General features: G+C 41.3%; 1 protein-coding gene across 1 annotated transcript in view; it reads right to left on the bottom strand.

Annotated features, from left to right (window-relative positions):
- The window catches only part of GLDN (gliomedin), a 67,760-nt gene extending 66,988 nt beyond the window's left edge, over nucleotides 1-772 (bottom strand). Inside the window, exon 1 of the mRNA XM_029952244.1 lies at nucleotides 670-772. Coding sequence (XP_029808104.1) covers nucleotides 670-772 — 103 coding nt within the window. The remainder of the gene's footprint in view (nucleotides 1-669) is intronic.
- Between the last annotated feature and the right edge of the window lie 11,013 nt (nucleotides 773-11,785).

The following is an 11,785-nucleotide window of genomic DNA, read 5'->3' as shown; positions in this document are numbered from 1 at the left end:
GGCGGCCTTTATATGTCGCGGGCAAGTCGTGGGCTGGGGGCAGCGCTGCCGTGAGTCACGCTGCCCTTTGCCCCGACTGGCGGGGCGGGTTGGGGACAGTAGTGGTGGCGCCTGAGCAGCCGGGAGAGACCGGCGGGCGAGAAGGGGAGAGGAGCGAGTGGAGACTGTAGGCTGGCGGGAAAAGGGTGGGCAGGGCTCATGCTCCTGGTGCCTGGCCAAGAAAACCAGCAAACCCAGGTCTCAGTCCTTTTCTCACTGCCCTGCCCATGGGCACTGCTGTGGCCCAGGCGGGCGGAGCGAGGGTCAGACTGAGGAGGAGGGCAGGAATTCTTTAGGCTCAAGAAGTCGCTGGATTCCACCCCCTTCTCCCCCTACACTGACCTCTCTAGAGAAAAGAGTCAGCATGCTCAGAGGCCAAGGTATGTGCCCATTGTCCCTTGGTTTGCTACTGGGCAACGATCCCAGGCTGCCCATCATGTGGCCACTGAAGACCACACGAGATCTTTCCAAGAAAGGGGATGGATGGAGACAGAGAGGCAGTTGGGATTGGAGAGTTAAAAATGCACCCATCAGAACCAGAAAAGCCCTGCCCTGCCTGAAATGGAGGAGTCCTCTGTGAAGGGAGACTTCTAGGGTGTGCCAGGCCAAGAACTCCCATGAGACCCATACCTAGGAGGCAGCAGGGTGATGAGAAAAAAACCTCAAGGATGAAAATCAGGAGACCTGGTTCTAACTCCATTCTGCTACTGCTCAGCTGAGGAACGTTGAGCATGCCCCAAGACCACTCTGAATTGATTCTGAGGGGCTTTCTGGAGGAGGAGCTGGGCTCTGGCCAGGCCCTTTTTGGACCTTACTTAGCCTACCTTGCTTGAGGGGGCAGTTACCCCTTCACAAAACCCTCCCTTTCCTGTCAGCTCAGTTGCCTGATGAGCCTCAAGGTACAAGTGATAGAAGATGTATCACTTCTCGGTCTCCTCCGAGGACCTCTTCACTCCCTTCCTCAGCTTTCCCCAGAATGGCTCTGCCTCCCTGGACAAATTTGACTGTATCGCCTCCAGACTTCTCCTGAAGGCCCGGGTGGTGTTGGAAGACTGCAGTCAGAAGCCAGGATTGCTGTTTCCACAACCCATTATTTCAGAGGAGGAGGTGGCCCCCTGCCATTGAGCCAGCTAGAGCTCTCAAGGTCCTGTATCAAGCTCTGGATTCCTGAATTTGAGTTGGGACATTGGCCACCTTGCATATTCTTGGGAGAACATCCAGGATGAGGAGGAATTAGGAACGCATGAAGTTCCAAGTAGTTCATGAAAGATCACAACTATGCGGACATGATGTCTAGGAGGGGATGAAGGTGATACAGACAAATTTGTCCAGTTTCTCCCAACTCTAGCGTACTTTTATCTATTTGAAGAGTACCATGTATCCTGATCTCATCCAGGCTTAGGATGCCAACTGTCAGGCTTAAGACCAATGGAGAGAAGCCATAAGGAGACAGAGCTGGGAGGCAGGCCCATCTTCATTTAAATAAATGGTCCATTTCCAGGCATCTCATTTCTTTTCATCTTTTTTTCTTTTTCTTTTCTTTGAGAGAGAGAGTGTGTGTGTGTGTGTGTGTGTGTGTGTGTGTGTGTGTGTGCGTGCGTGTGCAGGCAGGGAGAGAGGCAAAGGGAGAGGGAGAAAACAAATCTTAAGCAGTCTCTACACTTAGCATAGAACCAGATATGGGGCTCGATCCCACAACCCGGGGATCATGACCTAAGCTGAAATCAGGAGTCAGACACTCAACCAACTGAGCCACCAGGCACCTAAGTAAGATTTTCATTTAACTCACTAAAAATTTCCTAAGCACCTACTGTGTGTCAGGCATAGTGGTGGACATTGGAGATACAGAAATGAACAAGACAAGCAGTTTTCAGTAAGGACAGTTGGAGTCCCATGGAGCCTCCTGAGCTTCTTTTTATCCTAAAACTCATTATAATTGGTTACTATTGCCTGACCATCTGTTGTCCAATTTTAGTATATGTGCTGCCAAAGCGAGCACGGGACCATCTGTTGTCAATGGCTGTCATCAATAACAATGTAAAGCTCCTGAGGTTAGGGGCCACATATTGTTTGGCCTTGTCTCACCCAACGTCTAGCACAGCCCTTGGCTTGAAATGGCCATTCAATAATTACCTGTTGAATGAGTGAACGAGCAAATGAATGAATAAAAGGCTGTAGAATGAGCATATGTCTGTGTAAAATGATGTAAGCCTAGTGGTGGTAAAGCTTAAGCACAAAAGTCTGCTTGTTCCACTAAACTAGACCTACCTTCCTGTCCAGTGGCAGGGAGAGTGACTGTAGCCTGATACCCATGCCCCCAAACCCTCCGGTTCAGAGCCCATAGTCAGTAGAAGGATATAATTCCATTTTCATTTGGGACTAGCCAGGCTTCATCTGGCAACCCCAGGCCAAGATGCTACCCTTCTTGGGATGTAGGACTCAGAAAGTTTGTGACATGGACTTTAGGCTGGTTGGGTGGAGTACCTGAGATAATGAGCGCCCAGAGTGATAGAGACAAAGCAAAGGGGAGATTCCTCTTCCGCTCAACTCTTGTTCCAGGTTCTTCTCCACATCTTTCTGTGTAGGAATATAATAGTTTGTGAGAAAAGAGAAGTGTGGGCCACTCACACTTCACTCATCCCTCCTCCCAAGATGGCTGAATCCAAGCAGCTGGCCTCACTCTGTTCTCCTTCCCCTTTCTTCTCTGTCATCTCTACACCCTCACTTCACAACAGCTCCATGCAATGACTTTCCTCCTTCTCTCTTCTTTCTTAGTCAGCGTTGCACCTGGTTAAGGCCTAGCCCAGAACCATGTTCCTCATTAAGCCTTGCCTTCCATGCCAGCCTCAATTCTCCCTCTCCCTGAACTCTGCAAGCCCCAGGGACTCAGAGGCTATGAGCGTGGGCTTTGGAATCAAATAGAACTAAGCTTGAAACTCCTAAAATTTTAAAATGTTTATTTATTTTTGAGAGAGAGAGAGAGAGAGAGAGAGAGAGAGAGCGCGAGCGCACAAGCAAACAAGGGAGGGGCAGAGAGGCGGGACACACAGAATCCAAAGCAAGCTCCAGCCTCTGAGCTGTCAGCACAGAGCCCAATGAGGGGCTCAAACTCTCAGATGTGACATCATGACCTGAACCAAACTCACACGCTTAACTGACTGAGCCACCCAAGTGCCCCTTGAAGCTGCCTTTTAAATTTACAGCCATGGCGACGCCTGGGGAGCTCAGTCAGTTGAATTTACAGCCTTGGGTATGTTACTCAGCCTTTCAAAGGAGAGTGTAATCATATCTATCTCATTGCTTTTGAAGATTTAATGAGAAAATACATGTAAAGCACTGGGTATATAGTAAATGCTCAGTGGACATAAGCGCTATTGGCTGTGGGCTGACTGAACTTTGCTAACACCCATGCTCTGCCTTGTGCTCTTGACCAACATCTTAGTTCTTCCAGATCTCACTTCTTTTGTTGGGTTATAATATCCTTAAGAAAGGGATGTCTTTTCACTGTGACACAACAGGGGCTTATGCCAAGTAGGAATATTTGATTAATAAATTGGTTAGCTAATTGAAGGGGTTTTTTATGCTTTTTGAGGAATGAAACTTTTCAATGCATGGTAAACTTGCCCTCTTTTCTGAACACAATAGCCTTGAGATTAGTTATTTGGGGCATTTCCATCTCTAGCTCCCTAAGCCTCCTGTGACTCCTTGAGAGGCAGATACATCTGAGTAGACTGCCCTACCTAGCATATTTCAGGATAGGCTGGTAGTTTTAGTAAGAAGTAATTCTAAAAAAAAAAAAAGTTAGCTATTAATCTGGCCTATTTTGTTGACATAGGAGTTCAAGATATAGTGACAACACAGGGAAATATCTAACTTTCCTTTTCTGGAGACCAAAGAAGCCAAGAACATTGTGTGCTATATTTACAATGAGAAGTAGCTTTTCCATTAGAAGGCAGATGCTTCATTTTCAAAGGTTAAATAGAATGGTCCTTAAAAAATGATTCCAGCTAGTGCACTTTAGTGTCCTGGAGAAAAATATCCAATTCAGGAATATAATCCAACTTTAATTCCACAACATTTCCTCCTGATTGGGAAGTGAATAATTCTCACTTACACGAAGGCCTGGAAGTTGGTACTTTGATCCTCCGCGATGAAGCCATCAGGTGCTCTGTGACTCCTGATGGTGCTGTTGCTGCCTCCTCGCCTAAACTCCTGGCCAGGGTTTAGGGAGAAAGTCCCCATAATAGTTGCTACCAAATACATCTTCCACCAACCATGTCTGTTTTTAACTCTCCATTTCTACATTTTAACTGCATGAAGCTTCAAGCTCCCCAACCAAAAAAACCCCAGAAATTTCTCTTTGTTCATTCACTCATTCATTTATTCAACAAATTGGGTGCTTCCAATCTGCCAGGAACTGTGCTAGGAGCTAGGAATAGAATAGAGGGTGAAACCAGACATCAGTCCTGCCTTCCTGAAGCCTGTGGTCTAAGAGCAGAGATGGAATTAGCCAAATAATTGCATGAGGATATAATTCTAAATGAGATAATGAGATAGACATCCTGACAGAAAGGAGTATGGTTCTGTGAGATGGTTTTACTGAGGAATATATCCTAGATGTAAGGTGTGGAGTCACCTAGTTAACCAGGTGTAGGTGTGGGTGGGGAGTCACAGCCAGAGGGGATAGCACATGTGAGGTCCTATGTTGGGAGGCAGCATGGTTTGTTTTAGGAACCATAAGAAGGCCACTGTGGCTGTCGCATAAAGAACATAAGAAACAAGGAGGAAAAGGGAATGAAATAAGGCTGGACATGAGTTAGAGGCCAGACTCTAGGTGGGACCATGTAGAACTGGGGATTTTATTGTAAGAACGATGGGAGTTAGTTAGGGGTTTTAAATGTGTGTGTGTGGGGGGTGGAGGTTTGGGTTGATGGATGACAGATTTTCATTTTCAAAGATTTCCTTTTATTGCTGGAATTTCCAGTGGCTTTTGTCACTACAGAAACTGTCTTTGACCTCCACCAGGCTAAATCTCAACCTTGAAACCCATCCTTCCAAATGAAATAAGAAGAGAATGAGTACTAGAAAATGCCATTTTCTCTTTCATTGCACATTTAAAGGTAGTTGAAACATAGAATAATGACTAGCATTTAAATAATTTGTCTAACCTTGATACTAGCTGGGGTTTTTGTATGATACCCAGCAGGTATTTGTGTTTTTTGAGAAGTCAGCCTTTGGTGATTCAAAGTGAGATTATCAAGTCACGTCATCTCTAGCACTGGGAATAAGAATACAAGATATCGCTTTCCTTATGAGATTTTGTTCTAAGTTGGGCAAGCAACAACAGATTTCCACCTATGATAGGTAAAGTATCTGAGAGTCACCCAATCATTGTTAGACATGGAGCTGTTTGAGGTTGTACAGTGGTGCTATTTCAAATTCTCCCTCTACCCTTCCTGTATTTTCCTTATTTTCTTTGTTTGCTATAAACATGCCCCTCCCCACACCACCCATTTTACCTTACTAGCACATCATAGCCAACTATTATAGGTTGGGTTCTCTGGAACAGATGCTGAGTTGGAATTTGGGGTGCAAGATGTTCAGCATCTGTGAAGGAAAGAGAGAAAGTAGGATTGGGTAGAGGGTGAAGTCCACTTCAATGCAATCTTGCAAAGCCTCAGCCAAGGGGGAGCTCTGAATCCTGTGTTGCCCAGCACAGTGTCCCTTGTCAGGCCAGAACGGGCTTAGCTTTCACCCCAGTCTCACCAAGTCACAGGGCAGATGTGGGCTGCCCCAGGAAGGGTGTGACTTTGGGCCAGGTGGCTCTCAATGCTGAGGCATACCCTGCCTTCACTCCCTGCAGGTGGACAGCAAGTCCTTCCTTGAAAGGAGAAGTGGGGACACATCTCCATGTCTACCACATCAGCCATCTGATTAGTGTCAAAGACAGGTCTGCAAGTCTAATATTAGTGAATTCTAAATTGTAATCATATCAGATAGTAGAGAGAAGCCTTCTTTTCCAGATAGAGTTATGGCCTTTCAGTAAATAAAAAAAAAGCAACTGTTTTCAGAAACAGAATGAAAATATGAAGAAAAGCTCTACTAGGAGCTTCAAAATGGTTAAATCCATAGAAGTAACTTAATACTGCAAAGCCCCACTTAAGAAACTTGAACCACTGTTTTTGAAAGGACAAAACAAAGCTTTACAAAGTGTAGAGCACTTCAGTTTTCAAAGTACTTTCTCATGTCATTTGAGCCCTATAATAAGCTTGCGAAGTGAGCAGGGGGGAGGTCTTATAACCATTTCACAGTTGAGAAAGAAAGGCTCACAAAGGTTAAATGACTTGCTCAAGATCACACTGTTGAAACCTCACCAGCATTTATCCATACTCTCTTCATTGAGAGTGGGAACCTTCTTGACCCAAATCTGGGACCAGTCAGGAATGCTCAAGATGATGGACAGGAAGTGGAAAAAATAGGGCAGGGAAAGGATTCAAACTGATGAAATGGAAAAGGGCTGCGAGCAGCACTTGGTTCCAAGCCTTAAAAACAAAGGCGGGGCAAGCACTGATTCCTAGAATATGTAAACTGCACAGGAGGGAGAAAGCCAGTCCCTAGTCTAGCATTTTTATGGAGGGTTGAGGGAGAGCAATGATGTCAGAACAATTTCCTGGAGACCAGGTAGGGGAACTGTCATCCTTGCATCTCAGAGATGAATATGGAACCTGAATGAAAGGTGAATTTGGGGACTGAGAGACCAGGACTTTTCCTCCTTGGGGTCAGAAGCCAGAATGACAAGCAAGATTAGATGTGTTGTACCTCTCCAAAGTCTAAGTGGAAGGGACTAAAAGGGATTCCTGCCAATACCAAGTCTGGAGAGATGGCATTGCATCTGCAGAACCAGGAGACTGGAGGACTGTTCCCAGCCAGAGGGAACGCAGGTCAGACTACAGACCCTGAACTGAGATGACTTCTTTTTTAAGAGATGTGCATAACTGTGAGATATTAGGCTATATCTCTCCTACTCTTTCCTCCCTCCCTCCCTCCCTCCATTTCTCCTCCCCTACCTTCTTCTTCTTTCCTTCCTTTGGCTATTGTGAATAGTGCTGCAATGAACACTGGAATGCAGATATTTCTTTAATGTCCTGATTTCAATTCTTTTGCATATATACCCAAAGTGGAACTGCTGGATCATGTGATAGTTCTATTTTTAATTTTTTTTGAGGAACCTCCATACTGTTTTCCATGGCAGCTACACCATCTTACAGTTCCCCAACAGTGTCAGTTTTTCTACATTTTCAACAAAACTTATTGTCTTTTTTTATAATAGCCATCCTGACAGGTGTGAAGGTAATATCTCATTGTTATTTTGATTTGCGTTTCCCTGATGATTAGTGATGTTGAGCATTTTAAAATATACCCATTGGCCATTTGTGTGGCTTCTTTGGCGATACATCTACTCGAATACTTAGCCCATTTTAAATTGGATTATTAGGGTTTTTGTTTATTTTTGCTACTGAGTTGTATGGGCTCTTTATATATTTTGGAGATTAACCCTTTAACAGTCCAATGGTTTGAAAATATTTTTTCCCATTTCATATGTTGCCCTTGCAGTCTGTTGATTGTTTCTTTTGCTGTGAGGAAGTTTTTTTAGTTTGAAGTAGTTCCACTTGTTTATTTTTGCTTTTGCTGCCTGTGCTTTTGTGTCAGATCCATGAAATTATTACCAAGACCACCGTCATGAAGTTTTCCACTATTTCTTATAGGAGTTTTACAGTTTCAGGGCTACGTTTCCATCTTTAATGCATTTTGAGTTGATTTTTGTGTATGGTGTAAGATAAGAATCCAGTTTCATTCCTCTGTATATTTACATCCAATTTTCTTAACACCGTTTGTGGAAGAAGTTATTCTTTTCCCATTGTGTATTCTTGGTACACTTGTTAATTACATATGCATGGATTTATTTCTGGGTTCTCTATCTTGTTCCATTTGTCTGTATGTCTTTCCTTATGCCAGTACTATGCTGTTTTGATTATTGTAGCTTTGTATGCTGAAATCAGAAAGTGCAAAGACTCTAGCTTTGTTCCTCTTTCTCAAGGTTGATTTGGCTATTCATAGTCTTTTGTTGTTCTATATGAATTTTAGAATTTTTTTTCTATTTCTGTAAAAACTATCATTGGGATTTTAGTAGAGATTGCTTTGAACCCATAGAGAACTTTGTATAGTATGGACATTTACAACAACATTAAGTCTTCAAATCCATGATGTCTTTCGGTTTGTGTTTTATTTCTTTCATCAGTGTTTTGTAGTTTTCAGTATAGAACTCTTTTACCTCCGTAGTTAGATTTATTCCCAAGTGTTTTATTCTTTTTGTCACTATTGTAAATGGGATTGTTTTACTAATTTCTTTTTCAGAAAGTCTGTTGTTAGTGTATAGATATGCAACTAATTTTTTTGTATGTTGATTTTGTATCTTGCAACTTTACTGAATTAATTTATTAGTTCTAAGAGTTTTTCATGGAGTCTTTAGTGTTTTCTACATATAAGATCAGGTCATCTGCAAATAGGGACTTCCTCTTTTCTGATATAGATGACATATTTACTTTCCTTACCTATTTGCTCTAGTTAGTATTTCTAGTAACATGTTGAATAAAAGTGGTGAAAGTGGGCATCCTTGCCTTGCTCCTGATCATAGAGGAAAAGTTTTTAGTTCTTCACCATTGAGTCTGACATTAGCTGTGGGCTTTTCATATATGTCCTTTGTTATATTCAGGTAATTTCCTCCTATTCCTAATTTGATGAGAGTTTTTATCATGTAGTGATGTTCAATTTTGTCAAAAACATTTTTGCATCTGAAGACAATCATGTGATTTTTAGCCTTTATTCTGTTAATATTATGTATCTCATTAATTGATTTTTGTATGTGGAAACACCCTTGTATCCCAGGGATAAATTCCACTTGGCTCTGGTTTATGATCCACTTAATGTGCTGCTGTATTCAATTTGCAAGTATTTCACTGAAGATTTTTGCATCTTTATTCATCAGGGATATTGGCCTGCAATTTCCTTTTTTCATATATGGTGTCTTTGCTTTCGGTATCAGGGTTATGCTGGCCATAAAGTGAGTGTGAAAGTGTTCCTGTCTTTTCAATCTTTTATAAAAGTTTGAGGATTGACATTAATTCTTTAAATGTTTTATAGAATTCACCAGTGAAGACTTCCATTCCTGGGCTTTTGTTTATTAGGAGGTTTTTAATTACTGATTCAACCTGAATGCTAATTATAGGTCTGTTTAGATTTTCTATATCTTTATAATTCAGTCTTGTTAGGTTGTGTGTTTCTAAGAATTTAGCCATTTCTTCTAGTTTATCCAGTTTGTTGTTGAATGATTGTTTGTAGTAGCCTGTTATGATCCTCTTTTTCTTCTGTGGCATCAGTGATAATATGTCCTCTTTCACTACTGATTTTATTTATTTGAGTCTTCTTTTTTTCTTAGTCTACCTAAAGATTATTCAATTTCATTTATCTTTGGTTCTTGAAAGAACCATCTCTTGGTTTCATCTTGTTGTTGTTGTTGTTGTTGTTGTTGTTGTTGTTTTGGGGGGAGTGCAGATGGATAAGGAAAGAGAGAGTCCCAAGCAGGTTCCATGCCAAGCACAGAGTCCAACATGGTGCAGAACCCACAACTGTGAGATCATGATGTGAGCCCAAATCAAGATTTGGATGCATAACAAACTGAGCCAGCCAGGCACCCCTGTTTTTAAATTAAATTAAAATGTAATTTAGTTTTTTACTTATTTTATTGGAGATAGAGACAGTGTGAGTGAGAAAGTGGTAGAGAGAAAGGGAGAGAAGGAATCCCAAGCAGGCTCTGCAATATCAGCACAGAGCCTGATCCAGGGCTCAAACCCATGAAACCATGAGCCAATGAAATGAGCCAAAACCAAAAGTCAGACGCTTAACTGAATGAGCCACCCAGAAGCCCCTGTTTGTTTGTTTTCTAAAATTAATTTTCTATTCTCTATTTCATTGATTTGTGTTCCAATCTTTGTTATTTCCTTGCTAATTTTTGGCTTAGTTTGTTCTTTTTCTAGCTCCTAGAGGTGTAAGGTTAGGTTGTTTATTTGAGATATTTATTCCTTCTTATCCCTTCTTTATAATCTCAATAAATGTACCTTTTAGTACTGCTTTTGCTATGTACCATAAATTTTGGTATGTCGTAGGTTTTTGTTGTTGTTGTTGGTTTGACCTGATGTAGTTTCTAATTTCTATTTGATTGCTTCTTTGAATTAATTTTTGTTCAAGAATATGTTGTTTAGGGGTGGCTGGGTGGCTAAGCTGGTTAAGCATCCAACTTTGGCTCAGGTCATGATCTCCTGGTTCATGGGTTTGGGCTTCACATCAGGCTCTCTGTTGACAGCTCAGATCTTAGAGGCTGCTTCAGATTGTGTCTCCTCTCTCTCTTTCCTTCCCCTGCTCTCCCTCTCTTTCTCAAAAATAACAAATAAATAAACATTAAAAAAAGAATATGCTGTTTAATTTCTACATATCTGTGAATTTCACAGTATTCCGTTGGTATTGATTTCTTGATTCATTTCATTAAAGATACTTGGTATGATTTCAATCTTCTTAAATTTGCAAAGACATGTTTTGTGACCTAACGTGATCTATCCTGGAGAAAATTCTATGTGCACTTGAAAAGAATGTTGTTCTTCTGCTGTTGGTTAGAATGTTTTGTATACGTCTCTTAGGTAGTCCTTTGGTCGACAGTGTTGTTCAAATCCTGTGTTTTCATATTGGTCTTCTGTCTGAATTTTCTATTCATTATTAAAAGTGAAGTATTGAAGTCTCCTATCTATTTCTATTTCTATCTATTTCTCCCTTCAATTTTGTCAATGTTTGCCTTTATATATTGAGGTGCCCTAATATTGTGTGCAATTATGTATTTATAATTGTTATATCTTCCTAGTACATTGACCCTTTTATCCTCATATAATTTCCTTCTCTATCTCTTCTGATAGTTTTTGACTTAAAGTTTATTTTGTGTGGTGTATCTATAGCCACCTCTGTTCTTTCTTAGTTACCATATGTAGGGACTCTCTTTTCCTGTACCTTCACTTTCAGCCTATGTATGTACTTAAATTCAAATTGAGTTTCTTACAGATAGAAAATTGTTCTGTCTTTTTTTTCCTATCAATCCAGTAACTCTATGTATTTTGATTGGGGAGTTTAATCCACTTACATTTAAATTACTTGTAGGTAAGGATTTAATATTGCCATTTTGTTGTTTTCTGTTAGTCTTGTCATTCTTTTGTGTGTCTTTCCCTCTCTTGCTGTCTTATTTTATATTTTGTTGATTTTTTGGTATTGATATATATCTTAAAATTTATATTATTTTATTGTCAAATTGGTTTCCATATAACACCTAGTGCTTCTCCCCACAAGTGCCGCCCTCCATGACCATCACCCCCTTCTCCCCCCGCTTCAGTCCTCAGTTCGTTTCCAGTATCCAATATTCTCTCATGATTTGTGTCCCTCTCTCTCCCCAACTCTCTTTCCCCCTTCCCCTCCCCATGGTCCTCTGTTAGGTTTCTCCTGTTAGACCTATGAGTGCAAACATATGGTATCTGTCCTTCTCCACCTGACTTATTTCGCTTAGCATGATACCCTTGAGGTCCATCCACTTTGCTACAAATGGCCATATTTCATTCTTTCTCATTGCCATGTAGTACTCCATTTTAAAAAT

This window comes from Suricata suricatta, chromosome 9, assembly GCF_006229205.1.
Source record: "Suricata suricatta isolate VVHF042 chromosome 9, meerkat_22Aug2017_6uvM2_HiC, whole genome shotgun sequence".
In the NCBI taxonomy this organism is placed as follows: domain Eukaryota; kingdom Metazoa; phylum Chordata; class Mammalia; order Carnivora; family Herpestidae; genus Suricata; species Suricata suricatta.
Note: the sequence above shows the minus strand (reverse complement) of the source record. Positions and strands in the feature narration are given on the sequence as shown.